The 17,670-nt window shown below is 53.1% G+C and overlaps 8 protein-coding genes across 8 annotated transcripts; 4 read left to right on the forward strand and 4 right to left on the reverse strand.

The window, feature by feature from the left end:
* Positions 1 to 138: 138 nt before the first annotated feature.
* UHO2_03308 (uncharacterized protein) lies at positions 139 to 1,509 on the forward strand (the record flags this gene model as incomplete). Its single annotated transcript, XM_041558223.1, has 1 exon — positions 139 to 1,509. The coding sequence occupies one exon, from the start codon at positions 139 to 141 to the stop codon at positions 1,507 to 1,509; it is 1,371 nt and encodes a 456-aa protein (XP_041414157.1).
* Positions 1,510 to 1,960: 451 nt separating this feature from the next.
* Positions 1,961 to 2,641, reverse strand: UHO2_03309 (uncharacterized protein; the record flags this gene model as incomplete). Its single annotated transcript, XM_041558224.1, has 2 exons — positions 1,961 to 2,397; positions 2,545 to 2,641. 2 exons carry the CDS (start codon positions 2,639 to 2,641, stop codon positions 1,961 to 1,963), a joined length of 534 nt encoding a protein of 177 aa, XP_041414158.1.
* Positions 2,642 to 3,189: 548 nt separating this feature from the next.
* Positions 3,190 to 4,935, reverse strand: UHO2_03310 (uncharacterized protein; the record flags this gene model as incomplete). Its single annotated transcript, XM_041558225.1, has 1 exon — positions 3,190 to 4,935. The coding sequence occupies one exon, from the start codon at positions 4,933 to 4,935 to the stop codon at positions 3,190 to 3,192; it is 1,746 nt and encodes a 581-aa protein (XP_041414159.1).
* Positions 4,936 to 5,315: 380 nt separating this feature from the next.
* On the forward strand, positions 5,316 to 6,737 carry UHO2_03311 (uncharacterized protein; the record flags this gene model as incomplete). The annotated part of the gene is made up of 1 exon (XM_041558226.1): positions 5,316 to 6,737. The coding sequence occupies one exon, from the start codon at positions 5,316 to 5,318 to the stop codon at positions 6,735 to 6,737; it is 1,422 nt and encodes a 473-aa protein (XP_041414160.1).
* An 84-nt stretch (positions 6,738 to 6,821) lies between these two features.
* Positions 6,822 to 8,161, reverse strand: UHO2_03312 (uncharacterized protein; the record flags this gene model as incomplete). Its single annotated transcript, XM_041558227.1, has 2 exons — positions 6,822 to 6,877; positions 6,952 to 8,161. The coding sequence occupies 2 exons, from the start codon at positions 8,159 to 8,161 to the stop codon at positions 6,822 to 6,824; spliced, it is 1,266 nt and encodes a 421-aa protein (XP_041414161.1).
* A 551-nt stretch (positions 8,162 to 8,712) lies between these two features.
* On the forward strand, positions 8,713 to 13,146 carry UHO2_03313 (uncharacterized protein; the record flags this gene model as incomplete). Its single annotated transcript, XM_041558228.1, has 1 exon — positions 8,713 to 13,146. One exon carries the CDS (start codon positions 8,713 to 8,715, stop codon positions 13,144 to 13,146), a length of 4,434 nt encoding a protein of 1,477 aa, XP_041414162.1.
* A 137-nt stretch (positions 13,147 to 13,283) lies between these two features.
* On the reverse strand, positions 13,284 to 15,377 carry UHO2_03314 (uncharacterized protein; the record flags this gene model as incomplete). Its single annotated transcript, XM_041558229.1, has 1 exon — positions 13,284 to 15,377. One exon carries the CDS (start codon positions 15,375 to 15,377, stop codon positions 13,284 to 13,286), a length of 2,094 nt encoding a protein of 697 aa, XP_041414163.1.
* Positions 15,378 to 15,805: 428 nt separating this feature from the next.
* On the forward strand, positions 15,806 to 17,557 carry UHO2_03315 (uncharacterized protein; the record flags this gene model as incomplete). The annotated part of the gene is made up of 1 exon (XM_041558230.1): positions 15,806 to 17,557. One exon carries the CDS (start codon positions 15,806 to 15,808, stop codon positions 17,555 to 17,557), a length of 1,752 nt encoding a protein of 583 aa, XP_041414164.1.
* Between the last annotated feature and the right edge of the window lie 113 nt (positions 17,558 to 17,670).

A 17,670-nucleotide genomic window follows, 5' to 3' on the forward strand; every position in this document is an offset into this window, starting at 1 on the left:
AGGGCCCGAACTTGCATCTTCTTTTTCGCACGCCACTGCGCCTTCGCCCCAGTCGATACCACCTCACAGTCTCACGACTCACCACCAACGTAGCGCACGCGGCTACTTGCCCTGACACTCAATCAGCTACTGCACACGATGCTCTCCGCAATCAAATCGCGCGCAACTCGCGCAATGAACTCGACCATCCACGTCGATTGGTCTCTATATGGCGGAGCCGAATCCACCTCCCCACCCACAACCTCCCAGCATCCAAACCTACGAACTAAGCAATCAACAGCATCCTCAGCCTCCTCCTCCGCTTCTTCAGTGCGCAACTCCCGCTCCTCCTCACCTAACTTTTCCTCCTTAGGCGATTCCTCCACCTCTTTCACATCCGACTCTGACGGAGAGCAACACAACACCCCCAAATCAAAGCAGCAGGAGTTGCATGATAAACCCCTCTCCTCCCTCCCGCCGAAGATCGCAGAAGGAGGAGAGGTGGTGGATGGCAAAGCATGGTTGCCCCCCATCGTACCCACCGGAACCCAACCTGACGATTTCCTCTGGATGCACACCGAAGAACCACACCGTTCTCGAAGAACTGCTATTCTTAAAGCCCATCCTGAGATTCGCAAGTTGATGGGCTACGAACCGTTAACCAAATACGTTTCCCTCTCTGTCCTACTACTCCAACTCTCCATCGCGGTTTATCTCTCGCGCTACACTTCTCTCCACCCATTCTCGTGGAAGTTGCTTCTGATCGCATACGCAATCGGAGGAACAGCAAACCAAAACACATTCCTTGCAATCCACGAAATCACGCACAACCTAGCATTCAAAGGTTTAAAAGCAAATCGTCTTTGGGCAATCTTAGTCAACGCCTCAATCGGAGTCCCCTACGCAATGGCTTTCAAACCTTACCATCTCGAACATCATAAATATCTCGGAGAAGACGGAACGGATACAGATCTTCCGACTCGACTCGAATCAATCTTACTCGGCAATGTCCTGGGCAAAACCTTTTTCGCAACCTTTCAGATCTTCTTCTACGCTTTACGACCTGGCTTCGTTCGTACCCAACGTCCCACAATCTGGCATGGACTAAACCTTGCCTTTATCCTATCTTTCAACACTGTTTTAGTCAAGTTGGCTGGGTGGAACGCACTCTTATATCTACTGTTGAGTAGTTTCTTTGCAGGATCCTTGCATCCATGTGCAGCACACTTTATAGCAGAACACTACATGTTCGGTGGCATTCAACAGGAAACTTGGTCCTATTACGGCCCGTTAAACATCCTGGCGTACAATGTCGGATATCATAACGAACATCATGATTTCCCCTCCGTACCCTGGACTAGGTTGCCCGAGTTGAGGAAGATGGCGCCAGAGTTCTATGATTGCTTGCCCAGACACGAAAGTTGGCCGATGGTGACCGTTAGATTTATCTTGGGCGATGATTCGGGGCTGTGGGCGAGATGTAAGAGAGAGAATAGGGATGCGATTCGGGATGCTGCCAAGGGCAAGTAAGGTGGGAGTTTTGCGATAAATTTCTTGCTCCATGTACAACCTTGACATTGTTTTCAAGCTTTCATGTTTGGCCTGTGACTGAGTTGTGGTTTGTGTTGAAACATTGAGGATGAGAGGTATCGCACGCACTGCTTTGGGCGTCGAAAGTGCAGGATGGACTTGAGCAAGAGCATGAACGCAAACGATCATCCGTCATCCTTAACAAAGAATGGTATTCAAACGCAGCCATAAGAGAACAAGGTAAACAAAGAGGAGTCCAAAGGAGCCGACAGCGGAAATGGGAGTTCTTTCACATCCGTCATCCAGTCAAGGTAAAAGACGGACTTTCGGTGAAAGAAAGGACAAAGCAAAAGGGCATAGAGCGACGGGCGGAGAAAAGGCCCAAAAAGGAGAGACTCGTCCGTACCTAACAAGAAGGCCTTCCCGCGAGCCAGGCAGGCGAAGAGATAGATCAAAGGATCCAAGCAGCACCACCAACAATGCCCACAAAGACACCCATACTGGCTTTCCACAATCCACCTTGACCGCACCTCGTCAGACTATCTGCACCTGAACTTTGACCCTGTGCATTTTCAGATGTCGGACTTCTAAGCCCAGTAGAAGTAGTAGCAGCATTTGGAATGCTACCGGTGTTGTTCCCTGTGAAACCACCTGGTACACCTGTGCTAATTTCTTTTGGAGGGCCAGTGGTGGGTGTGGCAGCGGTCAATCCTTGAGAGTAGTGTGTTAGGAGCGAAGCAAGGGTTGCAGATTCTGCTGCGTTTGTAGCGACATAGTAAGGAGAGGCGGTACCAGGGATGGCTGCTCCAGGGGTGAATTGGGCTGTTGTTCCGGTGGAGAGGCCGCCGAGACCGGAGGGGATTGCTGCTGTTGCTTGGCCATTTCCCACTACGACGTTGCCAAGAGAGATGGGCAAGAGAGAGGCGACGAAGTGAAAGGAGCGTGAGGACCAAACGGAAAATAGATGAGAGAGTGACAGCCAGTAAGGGGTACAAGGATCTTAAAGTGCTTGGGTCCAGGGTGGGGCAAACATACCATTGATCGAAGCAGGAACACCAGCCGTAGCTTGTGCTTCCGCATTTGACGCCAATGCCAAAACAAAGGCTGCTGCTGCAAGAAGCTGAGTCTTCATCCTTCCAAATGCACGAGTATCTGTGTGGATGAAACTAGGGTCCGACCTTTATGAAGTGGGTTTCCGAGAGCACTGTTTCTGGTCGATGTTGTCTGGGCGAATGCAAGTTGCCCATCGAAAGCTACCCGTGCCGGAGACAAAGAGGATAGATCTAGGGAGCGTGGCCGACTGGAGATGGAGAATGCTGTCGGAGAAGGTGATGGTGATGATCAGCAAAGGGAGCGAGGTGTAAAGTGGATGGCACAGAAAGGCACAGTAGACAAGCGTGTGACGCAGTCAAACCTGTCAAAAACGGAATCAGAGATATTCCCCGCAATTTCTCACATTCTCCTTCTGCAATGCCTAGAATTGGCGCAGGGAAAATTCGAGAGGATGATTTCCATTGCATCGGCAGCATCAGCAACCATTTTTACGCCAAATTTTCAAACACAGAAAGAAAGGCAGGTTTTCACACGTCACACACAACCAACCAACCAACCACATACAACAGCGTAGGCCGGAGCCTGAGCAACAGGATTCGCATTCGCATTCAACCCAGCTGCTCCTCTTCACCCACCAAGAGCACCACCAGCCCTCAACTCAGCTAACCACTTATCCTTCTCCCTCGCCAACTTGGCCGCTTGCTGAGCCAACCATTTATCATGGCTGAAATACACATTGACCCAAAACAACGTTGACATGACAATGAAAACCGCACCAGTCGATCCCCACTGATACAACCCCTCATCTCCCCTAACCCTTCCCAGCTCATACGCATCATAGCAAGCTTTTTCGAGAGCTAGAGAGAGAACGTCAGTACTAAACTTTTCCTGAACTCTCTTCTTGGCTGCAGTGGAAATCTTCTCTCGATCCTGAGGGCTGAGTTTGAGTAGGGCAATGATGGAAACGGCCCAGATGGGAGGTGAAGGGTGACGGAGGAGACCGGTACCGGAGTCGTTGGTGGGGGAGGAATCCGAGGTGAGAGCGAGATCGACGACCGTTTCAACCGGTCCACCGGTGTTGGTTGCGAGAACGGGTAGACCGCATGCCATGGCTTCGAGGGGGACGATACCAAAGTGTTCTTCGGTGGGTGTGTAGAGGAGGGCTTTGCTGCTAGGATTGAGCAAGAGCGTGTGGATGAGTGGCATCGGGAGCGAGGGGAGGAACACAACATTAGCCCTACCCAACTCCTCGGCAGGTGGTGCGGTGGTAGGAACCTCAAACGTCGCTCTGTTGTAACTCATCGTCACCGCACTCAACCCCAACTCCTTGGCCTGAATCTGCAGCTCTTTCAACGTGGCCACATTATCTCCAACCCTCTTGTCATATCCACCCACCAACACCAATCTCAACCTGCCCACATCACCCTCAGTAGCAGCCAACTCCTTCCGAGCAATCGCAAAAGCCTCCAAAGCCAATGCGACATTCTTTTTCGCCTCAAACCTATTCACCGACAACAACGTAGTCTTGCTTTCATCCCTACAAAACCTCGCAATCTGACTCCGAATCGGATCGCCCATCCCCTCAGCTTCCTTCTCCAACCTCTTCATTCCCTCCTCCACCTTCTTCGGCTCGAATTGAGAATAGTCTACACCGGGATACACTACTCTCGGTTGCCTCCTCAGCCTGAAAAAGCTCTTGACAAACTGAGCAGAAGTGAACTCGGAATTTACCAGAATCTTGTCCGCATAATCCGTAGTCCCCTCCTCGAACAAGTCAAAAGGCAGCCGATACACTTTCCTCAACACTGATGGTCCCGATTCACCCCTTGCATGAGCTTTTTGCATCGCAATCGAATTCCCAATATCCTTATCGGGAAAGTGACAGTAGTACACAACCCTAGTCGCCAAAAGAATCTTCAACCACGGAATACCCGCTGTCAACTGATCAAAGAAGAACAGATCGAATCCCGGAATCGGCGGAGAGCTCGTCAACCTCCTCGTGACAAACCTCGGCAGCGTGCCCGGATAGTTGAACAGCATGACCGCAAGTATGAGCTGAAACACCAAACTCATCTGTTGTAAGATAGCACAGGGGAGGTGGAAAGACCCAAAGATGGATCGAGGCACGAGAGTATGCATGACCTGTACTTTGAGGGTGCCATCGCGTGTAGGTTCGAAACAGTGACGTGGATTGTGGTGCGAAGTCAAGATGACGACTTCGTGACCGAGTTGCTGGAGGGAGAGGGCGGCGTCGACGACGAGTTTTTCAGCTCCTCCGATACCGAGGTCAGGATGAATGAATCCGATGCGCAGTTTCTTGCGAGGAGAATGGACCGAGTTGGCCACTGCGGCTGAGTGGCGGTCCAATACCATTGTTGCAATAGTATGCAGGAATGAGCAGTATGATGTGGTGAGAGAAGGCAAGAAGGGGAGGAGAAGAGGGGAAGAATAGAGAAGAGGGGAAGAATAATGAAGGGTTTCCTCTGGTGACCGTGCGCGTGTTGCTTGGCTTGTTGAGTGTACCGATCTGTTCGGCTTTTGTTGCTCAGAGTTGAAGGCTCCTGCAGCTGCAGAACGCGTTCTTCCCTTTCCTCGCCGCCAAACGCCGGAGCTCGGAATTCGGGCCAAATTTTGGCTCAGCAACTACCACAAATTAGGCTATGCATGAAGGGCCCGACCTTCACACCTTGTCTTCTCAGCTTCCTCTCCTCACCATCCACGACAACGCCAGCAGCTGGAAGCGAGTGATCGCCATGCCGCCAAAGAAGACAGGCGCAGGGGGCAGTGGCTCGCCGTCAAAAGCAAGCCATGCAGCCCGAGCAGCCGCTCTTCTCTCAAAAGCACGAGCCCAAGCATCCTCTTCCCCCGCTGCTCATGCACGATCTTCCACCACCCCCTCTCCGACCAAACCTCGCCCCTCGACCCCTGGCAGCAGCGGAATTGGAGCTACTTCTTCCTCGGCAACGGAAACAGCTATGCCCCTACCTGACCTACTCAAAACACTCTCCTCCAAAGGCGGCCTACCCATGCGAGACGCGATGGCAGTGGCCGGCAAACTCATCAATGCTCGGGCCAATACCCATTTCGCCCTCTCCCAGATCTCACTCATCATGCTACAGGATATCGGCATAGAGTCGGAAGAACATCGAAAACGTACAGTGCTAGCTTTCAAAGGCAGAAAAGCAGCCGGATTTACCCCCTCTTCATCTTCCGCCAGTTCGGCTGCTAGGTCGAGCAATCCAGGTTTAGCTCCAGACTTTGGCGCATACCGCAAACGAAGACGGGACGACGACGAGACGCTTTCTCGAGAATACGGCAATGTCACCGCACCATCGGAAAGTCGAGCCAGTGCAGCAGGACGTCGCAAGATCGAAATCGAATATACATTCAACGAGATACTTGAAGAAGAGGCTCTGCGGGGGCGATATGCTGTTGTCAATCGTGCGCCAGTCATGACTTCTTGGGCAACCATCTTGCTTGAACGTCTAGCATTCACTAGACCTGAAGCACTGAGTCTAGCCCACTGCTATGTCAACTATACCAGCACGATACGTGGGATTAGTCTCGGCATTACCCCGGCCGCAGAAAAGGAAAGAGCTGTTCACATAGTGGGACCAAATCAACCGCATTTTGAGTTGATGGGAGTCAAGATACCCGTGATGCAGATGCAGGATGGTTCCTACCGCGGAATCAGCGCAGGTGAGGTAGTGTCACCGGACAAAGCGTTTAACTACATGCGGAGAAGCATGGCGCAAACCCTTTCTAGTGTGTTTGGAGCACTGACACTGCTTGCTGATAGCTTCATGGAGCCCCTCCCGCCATCAGGAAGGGTCAAAGCGGAGAACGGGGAAGAAGAGAAACCAAAGCCTGAAGAAGCGCTGCCGGAGCACGGAGCCGAGTACCTCAATTCTCGCGGGTATGAACTTTACGCCGAGTTCCGACCCTCTACTTCGGGCGAATGGGGCAAGAAAGCAAGGTTGTGGTACGACAAGATCCTTGCACTTCGACGCGGACATGAAGATGAGATGGAGGCGTGGAAGCAGAAGGAAGCGAAGCTGGAAGAGGACGGACCGCCAGAAGAGGACTGGTCGGAAGATGTAGAGCGACTGGTGCAGGAGGAGTTGGAGAAGGAGAAGGAACGCAAAGCTGAAGCGATGGTGGGGGGTCAAAGGTGAAGCTGATGCATAGCTGGGATGAGGATAGACTGGATACTATTAGCAGTGGAAGTCCGGTAATGTATCATGGTCAAAGTGATGGATCTATTGCTGCTGTTGTTGAGGGTGCTGCGAGTGTTCTGCTAATCGTTGTCGTGCGCCTAGTGTTTTGAAATGGAAGGATCTCAGCTGACCGCTGAAATCATGAGCCAAGCCGGTGAAGGAGGATACTTACGGTCCTTGGCGCGTTCCAAATAACCAGCGAACGCGACGTTTGAGCCGGATTTGCGGCTGGGTGCTGCGTTGAGATTGGCCTCGTGGGCGGCTGTATCAGTTGGAGCGGTACTGCCTAAACCTGCTCCCGGCTTGTAGATCTTGGTCTCGACAGGATCGGTCCTGCCTTGGCCTTGGAGGCCAAGACCTTGACCTTGGGTCCAGCCCATCATAGCAAGCAGCTTGCTGCCAAAGTTGTCGCTTTCAATTGGCTTCTCTTGAGCAGAATGAACTGGCTCTTCTCTAGCAACTGGAGCTGGCACTGCCTTGGGACCGTCAAATACCTTGGTGCTCGGCGTGCCGGATTTGGAGGGAGTATGGGCACCAAAGACGGCTCTTCGTTCCGAAGCGCGGTCTCTGTATCCGGGTGGGAGGATTGCTTGTTGAGACTGTGTCGTGGTGGATGAGCTGGCTATTGGGGCCGGCTTCTGCGCTTGGCTCAATGCTTCGAGCTTGCGAGCGACGCCTAGTCGACAGGCGTCGAGATTGGCGAGGTTGTCTTTGTGGAGCTGCGACTGGCTTACGTGCTTGTGGAGTGTGTCGATGACCTTGAACTTGCGTTGACACAAAAGACAAGCGACGCGTTCTTGATCCTTGTAGTCATAACTGGTCAGCTCCTCTTCTGACATCTGCATAATGTGCGGAGAAGGTTGGAGGGAGCTCGAGTCTTTCCCAGCTGATACGTCGGATGGCTTCTGTGCAGGTGCGTGCCTCGAGCCTTGGGCCGATGACTGCTTCGAAGCTATCGATGCATCTGCAAAGCCGCGACGTGAGATCAAGTCAGTGGGGTCGCCTGCGTGTAGCTCGGCCAGCTTTCGATTCCATTTTGAGATATCGGTCGCCATCCGATTGGTGGCTGCTGTGGTCGGAAGCTTGGAGGCAGTGTGTTTGGAAGTGGAAGGTGGAGTCAAAAGATCTGCTTTACTGACTACAGTGAGGCTCTCATCCTTGTTTGGAAGCCGCAAATCCTTCCAGGGCACCGGCCGAGGCTGTTCCAGCGAAGGCTCGGCATCTCGGGGACGCCGATGATGTGGATCAGATGACCTTGACGCTTCCGGCGATCTTGACCGGCGTCGCGCTGGATACTCTCGCTCCCTGTTGCCTACTTGGATTGACCCTTCATACTTGGGATCATCCCGATCAACGTAGGCTGATGGCGGCAGATCGGTCATCTGACTCGAGCCAGGCGTTGAGCGTCAACTCGATCGGAGCATCCGAAGCATGAAAAGCTGAGTCGAAGGGACCAGAAGAGAGGTGGAATGGGAAGTGATCAAGTGGAAGAGTGACGGCAAAAGAGGCGGTCACAATAATGTCGGCCTCGCCGAGCGTCAAAAGTGGAGCATGAGAGTCTGCGGAATTATTATTCTTGATTTTAGCGATTTTATTTTGATTTCGAGGCTGCCAACCGAGCGAGCTTAGCCGCTCAAAACACACACGAAAGCCACTGAAGAAGCCATCATCACCGCCATCTCTCCAAACTCGACCAGGACTTCCACCTTGGCTTTCTTCTCTATCGTCATCGCACCTGCACCTGTAAGCAGCAGGTGGACCATACATCTGCCACAATTCATCTGACACTGTTGCTCGCCAGATACCTACTCAAACAAACATGTCCCTCTTCTAATCAATCTCGCACGCCTCGAGCGCCCATCGCATTGCAGCAGGCAATCCGCTTTCGTCGCATTCAACGTCCTCGTCGATCAAAGACGCCGAGTACGTCGGAATGCACGTCAGTCAACGAGGTGCGCGGCCACCAAATGTCGCCTCTCCCTCGACTCCAACAGGCAGCATGGATTTTACAGGACGAGGGGCGGGCATCAGTGCCTCCGCAGGGATGGCAGGCATAGGAGCCGGCAAATCAGGAGCAGCTTCCAGCTTCCGCTCGTATATACAAACAGAAAGCTTCCCGCATGACGACCACACCGCTTCTGCCCAATGGAGCACTTCCGACTCGTCCCAACCTACAGACCCCTCGCAGACATACCGAGGCTTCTCTACTGCACCGTCCACCAGCTCCTTTGACGCACAAGCGCCCATGCCCTCTTCGTCTTCCATTTATACATCTCACTCAACGCAGCAGCTTGGACCTTCAATACCCGAATCATCGTCAGCGTCCATGCCCGCAGCAAGCTACAGCGCTTCTCCGGCGTCCTCCAGCAACAACCAACAGCGAGCAATTTCAGAAGAGGAATTGCTGGCCTTCATTGATGAAAAGCGTGCTCGACCACGCGCAAACGGGTCCTTCTCTACATCTGGGCGATCAAAGCAAACCAAGGACGCCAGTGACAGCGGCAACTCTCTAGATACCCTCGATCTCTGTCATAAACGTATCGAGCGCCTTCCCGAAGCTTTGGTGAATGCGATCAAGCATCAAATCGTCCGCCTTGCTCTCGGATACAACCACATCACTCGGCTGCCGGACAACTTTGCCGACCTGAGCAACCTCCGCTACCTCAACATCCGTGCCAACAACTTTGCGACCTTTCCAGAATGCGTCACCAAGATGCCCAATCTCGAGATCCTCGACCTGAGCCGCAACAAGATCCGCAAGTTGCCGCAGGAACCAGGTCGGCTCCTTGCTCTCCGCGTTTTGAGCATAAACGCCAATCGCCTCACAGAGCTGCCGGTATGGATTGGCAGGATGAAGCATCTTCGCATCCTCAAGCTCGATAACAACCCGCTCGAGTGGCCTCCACCGCACATCTCCAAGATGCCCAATGCAGCACCACCCAAGGCTCCCTCTTCCTCTAGCAGCTCCGCAGCGGCTGAACGCGAGAAGGCTAAGCGATTCGAAGACCGCCAAATGCTCGTCTGGATCTCCAAGCTGCGATCCTGGATCAACGACCCCGCCAACCAACCACGGAATGACGCAGTAGAACAAGCTCTCGGGAACGGTAGCAATGCGCACGACATTGCCGCGCTGACAAGACACGACATCGAAGCTGACTTTGCCAGTCCAGCTAGGGCCGACGGTGTTGAGCTGCCTTCGGCGCCATCCGACGGACTCATCTCACTTCAGGTCGATGTGCCAGAGATGGTTCAGGAACAAGCGCACCCGTTAAGTGCTGGGGACGCCAACACAGCCTTGCAGACATCCATCACCTCCATGCCGTCAGTTGCAGTTGCAGCGGCAGCGGATGCCAACCCAATGGACGGACGAGCAGCAGCAGCTGGACTACTCCCTCCGCTGGTACCCCAATCATCTAATGCTCATGGAATCAACATGGTTCGCACCACCGCCAGTGCATCGTCAACGGTACAACCAGCCGTGATGACCCCGAGTCCGCAACAAGACCATGTCCGAGGTGCGGCCACGCAATCACGGATACCGCAGGAAGTCAGGCCAGAATTGCCTGCACGTCCTAGTGATGTGATGGCAAGTGACTTCACACCGGAAGACACCGATAGTCGACAGCATGCCCGCAACAACTCGCACTCTGTGGTCCAAGACATTGCCACCACACATCAGATGGAAGGACGTCGCTCGCTGAAAAGCAAAAAGTCGCTTCCTGACTTGCGTAAGAGTCATGAAGATATTTTGCAGGAACGCAGAGACGTTTTAGCCGAGCAGCTTCCTGACAGAAAGGCTTCAGAAACCAGTATTCATGGACCGGAGATGCGAAGCAGAGATCGCACAACCTCGAATGCGGCGGCGTCCCCTTTCAATCCCGTACAGATGCAAGCGACTCAGAGTTTAGACTCCGCCAAGCAGCCTTACGTGCGAAAGCAATCGCTGCTTCAGGCGCGCCGAGTACCTCGACCGAGTCTAGGTAATCTTGTGGGTCCCTCGGCTCGTCAGGGGCATGAGGCTGCCGCTAATGGATCTGCTGCAACCCCGGTCTATGGCGCCTCGCTCAGTGCAGGGCAGCCTGCTGCAGCCTCGAGTCAAGGAGGCGGGCTTCGCAAACTCAGCTTACTCACCGTCGGAGCCACACAAGCGGCGGCTGAGGCGGCAGCTGCAGCGCTTGCTGCTCGAGCTGGCTACAGCAGTAACACTCCGCCACGCTTTGATGTAGGTCACGGAAGGATGGCGTCGGATCGAAGCGATGGCAACTGGCCAGTACGCTCCGCTTCTCCCACCGTCAACGGCGCACGCAACGCAGCAGACCAGGAGCGCAACAGCTACTTCCGACGTCTATCGACGCTGCCGCCATCGACCATCTCAAAGGCTGTGCCTGCGCCGGTCCTCAAGTTTGTTGATGGCACTCGCGGCGTGCTCTTTGCGCTGTCTCAGATCCATGCCGCCATTGGTCAGTTCATGACTCCTGTCATTGATGAGAGGATATCAAGCCAGTTCCACAGGCTTTTGGATATCTCGAATGGCTCCGTAGCCAACTTGATCAATGCGCTCGACCGCTTCGACTCGCTGTCACGTCGCGGCACACCTGATGCAAGTGTCATCCGCGGCGTTCTCGTCACCTGCAAGGACTCCGTGATCACCTTTCGCAAGCTAATCAGCGTGCTCCAGCTCCAGCTTCGCGCACTGCAGAGCAGCTCCGATGTCCGATACGCTCGGACACTGCTGTTGATGCTCTACGGAAGTATGGCTGAGGTCAGCAATAGTTGGGGCGAGATGGCACCCCTCGTCGAAGAAGTGCAACCTTATCTCACGCAAATAGAACAGGAAGTCGGCTCGCCGGCATCGTCTGATGTCGCTTCTGCTGCTAATACCAGCGCCGAGAAGCCTACTCCACCACCTTCCACTCGCGTTGGTAGCCTGGCGCAGAAGAGCATTAGCACCACCAGCAACGGTTCTGCCTCGATACTGCCTAGCATCGCGGAGGTTTCTACTCCAGTTCGTGCCGGCAGCCGACCGTACCTGGCCAGAGGTGCCAGTCGCCGTCGTCACGCTGGTTCTTTCAGCGCGCAAGATCTGGCTCAGGGAGCCGCGATGACACCGAGCGGCAGCAATCAGCCGCCCTTCAACCTTGAGGATCTGCAAGCTGCGTCGGCGTACAACACGCCAGCAAAAGGCGCAAAGAGTCGACGCCAGGATAGTATGGGCAACAGCGCCAGCAGTGCAGCTACATTTGCGCAGTCCGACTTGTCTGAGCGCAGCACTACTGTTGATGGAACGGTCCAGTCAACGGCGCCCAGCACTCCAGGTGGTGCCGGCAGTACTGCCACAATGTCACAGCAGCGAAATATTTATTCCACACCTGGAGCCACGAGCACGCCAACATCTTCGAGGCAAAAACGATCCGGATCGAATGCTAGCTCAGCCATGGATCAGGCTACGCCAAGAAGTCAGGTCACTACTCCAGCTACGCCAGCTGCAGCAGCAGGCAAACGTCATGCTGCTTCCCAGTCAAACGGTACAGCAGCTGGGTTAGGAGGAGCGGCTGCCACTGCTGCTGCCGGAAGTCGTCTGCACGCGGCTGTTTCCGACCCCAAAATCAGCGTCGATGACCACCTGCTAGAGATGGTCGACGATATTACCAAGCTTTCTGCTCGTGTTTGGTCGATGCTATTTGAGCATCTTCGATCCGCCGGGGTCGATGATAAGCCGGACCATCAGGTAGATGCATTGCCTGCCGATGCTAATACTAGGGATGCTACCACTGGAACAGGAGTTGACGACGACAACGGAGATGGTCGTCCTTCTTCAGATGAGGCTGGAGGCGAAACATGCGAGCATACTTCTGCTGAAGGCAAGCCTCCCGCGGTCGTGGTGGAGGGCGAAGAATCGACACAAAGACTGCGCGACTTGCGCGATCTAGCATTCATCACCGACGATCTCACCTCTCAGCTCCGCTCCACGTATCTACGAGCACGAGAAGAAGAGCAAAGACGAATCTCGCTCGACGGCAATCGCAGTGGCGATGATGACATTTCTCCACTATCCGCTGCCATCAACCCTGGTGAGGCTGCTATTGTCAAGGGCGACACAGACGAAATCTCAGCCCCACCAAGAACAGCACCGGTCATCATCGCGACCCCATCACCGGACAACATCTCTCAAGCAACCGTCGCAAAACTCTTTGACAAATCGCACCAATTCGTTCGTGCCATCGTCAACACTTCCACCCTGATCAAGTCGATTTCTGTCTCACACGAGTTTCCAAGGGATTTGAGGAGGTTGTTGGGCCAAGTTGCACAGGCGTGTTCCAATTTGACCGTCTATTTGCTTTGGTTGAGTCCTACTTCTGTTAGTTAGTAGTCACTGCCAATGGAGATAAAGCGATTAGTGATGCTGTATAACACAGTAGCACGCACGTTGCCAGACATCTGCGATAGAGTGAATGTGATTGATTCCGTTTGTGAGCTTGAGTGAAGTAAAAGTGTAAGTGGGGGTTAGACCATAACAATACCATTCCCACTTCCAACGTCAGCTGGATTCTTTGCGGCCTTCCTAATCAACTCTTCGGCTAAACCCTTCACATCTTCTTGCCCACTGCTCGCCTTTTTCGCCATGGACTTAGCGTACTGTTGAACTGGATCCAACTCTGCTTCACCTGGTCTAGATCCCATCCCTCCCGCGATTGGCTTCGTACGCCAATTGAACAGGTAAAACCTCAAAAATCCGTCTCCAGGTCCAAATTTCTGCTCTTGCAAAAAGAGAGGGTTATCCATGACAGTGACGCAATTCACCACGTCGAATCCGAAATCCCGAGCAATGATAAGGAGGGTGTTAATGAGGAGGTTTAGTCGGGTTTTAAGGGCGGATTTGATAGAAGGTGGTTCGGAATCCCAAGAGGTGACGGAAGATTCGTCGGAAAGTTCGGTGGGGGTCAGATTTGTCAGTGCGTTGCATTGCCAAGCTTCTTTCCCAGAAGCTAGAGCAAGAGAGCGTTCGGATGCGGGTGAGGACGAGCTCGACCCTCCCGTTGAGGAGCTAGAAGGCGGTGGTGGCGAGGATTGGAAAACCGCATCCGTCGCATAGTAGAACAGATACGCGGCGTTGAGGGAAGAGTGTTTGTCATTCTCCAAAATCGAACTCGGGAGAGAATAAAACGCAAACATGTCCGTAATCCTCCCCTCCCCATTCTCTACTACGTATGTCCAAGTCACTTGTGCTTCCCTCCTCTTCCTACTTGCCTCTCCTACACTAGTCCGATCTTTACCCCTTCCTGACAGAAGAATATGCTCCACCTCATGATCGCTAAATCTCGGAGCCATATCAAACCTTTTCATATACCTTCTCATCAATCTCCCCACCTCTCCAACATCCTTCTTTTCCATCTCCCTCAATCCAGGAAGAATGGGTTTAGCAGGTAACTCGAACCGTTTCATATGAGCATCCATACTCATCCCATGTGGAACAGCACTAAATCCGATCTCGACCAGTTTTTTCGCGTTAATCGTTCGATGGTAGTACCTACTACAACTGACCGGTGTTGGTAGCACCGATCCGACGGTGTAAATTGCATGGAACACCCCCGTTAAATGACATTGCCTTGTTACCTCTTTAATCAGCACCGGAGCGAGTCGTTTGGAACGAAGCTTCTTATGAACACAGAGGAAGTTGATCTCTGTTGACTGGTATGCTTTTTCGCGGACTCTGAGCTCGTGTGGAATACCGGAAATAAAAGCAACCAACTTTTTCGTGGAAACCACCCTCACTCCCACATGCCAACTTTTCTTATACCCAGGATGCTTTAATACCCAATGCAGAAACTCCGGACTGTACTCGAACCTAAAGGTCGCATCATCATCCTCTACATAGTTGCCCCTTAATAGTTCATAAACCTCTTTCAGCTCTGCTTCGTTATCCACATCCACCTGCACCCATTCGAAATCGTTTGGCAGAGGATAGGGTTCTTGTCTAACCTGCTCTGGTGGTACACTCTGCTCTATAGACCCTTCTTCTTCTGAGGAGAGGAGGGGGCTGTCGGTAGGCTTCATAACCGGTTGAGTCTTCCAAAATTTATGATCTGCAATTTGTTTTTGCGCCTTTTGCTTGCTTCCTTGCGATTTAAGCATGGCATCGCGCTCGAGGTTCATCATTGCCATTACCTTGGCTAGGTTGGATTTGGTTACGGAGGATGCGGCTGATGGACCGTGCGATTCGGTGACTGCGCGCTGGACTTGGGAGACAACTTCATCGCTGACCTTGCCATCACGAGAGTTGCCAGAGGCGAGAAGTTTGCCATCGGAGGAGGGGGTAGAGGTGGCATTGGAAGGGGAGGAAAGGCCTAATTTTTTGCGAAGTTTGGCTGCTGCTTTGGATTTCTTTTTCTTTCGTTGTTTAGCGGATTGAGCTGCATCACCACCAGTAGCGGTGGAGGCGCCATCTTCGTCTTCATCGGAGGAGGAGGAGGAGTCGTTGTCGTCCGCCTCGGTGACAGCAGCAGGAGCGGGAGCGGCATTGCTGGACAAAGGATTGGCAGAGGTGGGCTTGGACGAGGAGCTAGACGAACCAGCGTTGGCGTCGGTCACACCTGACATCTTGTACACTTCTACAGAGCTGATCCAGCGATGGAGAGGTGCGAAGGCAAGAATGTGGTGGTAGTAGCGAGAGAAGATGTAAGGGCAGAGTGGGAATTGCGTCCGTGCGTGTGATCGCGATTGCAGATTGGGTCGAAGCTCGCTCTGGTTGGTCGAGGTGTTGGTTGGACACAGCATCGGGTGTATAAGGGAAAGGCCGACTTCCGAGATTTGAGCCAAAAGTCTGTTTTTTGTGTTGGTTGAGAATTTTGTTTTTTCCCCTTCGAGCGGAGAGAAAGAAAGCTTCACCTCCTCCTTCTCCTGCCGTCCGCTTCCTCATCAACCGTGCCTGTACTACCCCATTCACACATTCAGGCGCTCTCACCATCACAACACTCGAAAACCAACACATTCCATCTCATCAAGGCCGAAAAGCGCTAGCGGACAACATGTCCTCCGACACTCTTGTGCTGGAAGACCCCTACTCCTCACACCGAATCTACATCGGTGACTCGATCGGCTGTCTTCGTGTCGCTCAATGCGATCCTCCTTCCTCCCTACCCTCCTCTAGCAGCGGGTACTCTGGACCGACGATCAAACCTTTAATCCTGCCCAACTTCAAATCGCACTCCGACAATGCCGTACAACGGCTCGCCACAGGCGTCCTCTCCTCCTCCTCCTCCACCTACGTAGTCGCAATGGCTCGAAAGAATGCTACTATCGATGTAGTGCAGATTATGAATCAGTCTTTACCCTCATCTTCTGCTTCTCCGGCGGCAATTTCCGATCTGCGTGCGGAGGTGATGTGTACGATTAGGGAGAGCCATATGAAGGCCGGTATTCAGCGGTTTATCGGTTTAGCAGTGGGTGAGGAGGGAGTGTATAGTGTCACTTCTTCCGGAGTCTTCCGTTTCACACCAATCAGTATTGCAGCTGAGGGGAATGCGGAAGTGGGGGAAGCGAAAGTGTTGGATTACCTCCCAGCGCCGCTGCAGCATGTTAGCTTCTACCCGAGCACGAATCCAACACATTTCTGCTACGGTGGCGAGGACATTCCCCTTTCCCTCTGGCATATTCCTACGGCGGTGTCAGAACAGCAAGAATCGGCGGTGGGAGATTTGAGCATCCATTCGACCAAAACGGAGGATTTGGCAGGGTTGAACAGTAAACAGCGTAAACGAAAACGTCAGCTTGAGGCGAAAACCAAAGCAAGGGAATTGATGTGGGGTGAAATTTGGCGTGCGAAGAATCTCCCCAATGACAATCTTTCGCTTCCGAGACGGGCGAATATTACTTCTACCCATATTCTTAGCTTGGACGATGGAAGTGAAGGAGGAGAAGCGGGGAGTGTGGGAGGGGAAAGTTTTATTGCGGTAGGAACAAAAGATGGCTTGGTGAGGATTTATCAACCTGGAGGAAGCACTAGAAAGCATATCAGGGAGATTAGGGTCATTCCTGCGGGACAAGGATCTGTTAAAACTCTCTCCGCTTCTTTTCTCCCCCTAGACGCTGAAAAGGGAGGATTGCTATTCGTGGGCGACACAGGGTCGAAGCTGTACACAGTGGATTGGAGGACAGGAGCGCTTTTGTACAGCTACAAAGGAATGGGCCAGGTTGGAGCTACACTTTCGATGACCACCCTTCCCCTCCCACCGAGTAGAAAGGAAGCGGAAGCATTGGTGACGGTGTCTTCGGATAGCCTCGTTAGGTTTTGTACGACGGTTCCTGCGGCGGCGGCAGTGCCTAAGGCTGGTGCTTCTGCGGAGAAGGGTGAGGTGATGTGGACAAAGATGATTGCTAATGCGGGGACGCAGAGTGTACATGCTAGTCCGACCGCGCTTGTTTGGGATGGTGTACTGCCGGGTGGGCTTAAAAAGAGGAGGTCGAATGGGGTGAAGGATGCGGAAGGAGCCGAGGAGGGCGGAGAGGAGGATGAGCAGGAGGCGGATGAGATCTTTGCTAAGATGGAAGAAGTTGGTGGCAAGGGTGCTAGGGGGAAGAAGGTGAATGGTTCGAAGAAGGACGCTGAAAAAGATGCAAATGAGGAGGAGGAGGAGGACGACGACGACGACGACGACGACAGTGACGACGATGAGGAGGAGGCAGCAGAGCTGATGGAGAAGAGTGCGAATAACAGCAAAGCCAACAGTGATGGAAAGCGTAAGGGCAAGCCTGCTCTGCCAAAGAAGAGTCGCAAGTGAGATAATCCTCACCTCAATCGCACTTTGTATCACTTTCTGCATCCTCATCATTATCAAACTCACACTATGCCACATCATATCACACACACTTCGAGCCAAGTCTGCGATGAGAA

This window comes from Ustilago hordei, assembly GCF_900519145.1.
Source record: "Ustilago hordei strain Uho2 genome assembly, contig: UHO2_contig_05, whole genome shotgun sequence".
Classification (NCBI taxonomy): Eukaryota; Fungi; Basidiomycota; class Ustilaginomycetes; order Ustilaginales; family Ustilaginaceae; genus Ustilago; species Ustilago hordei.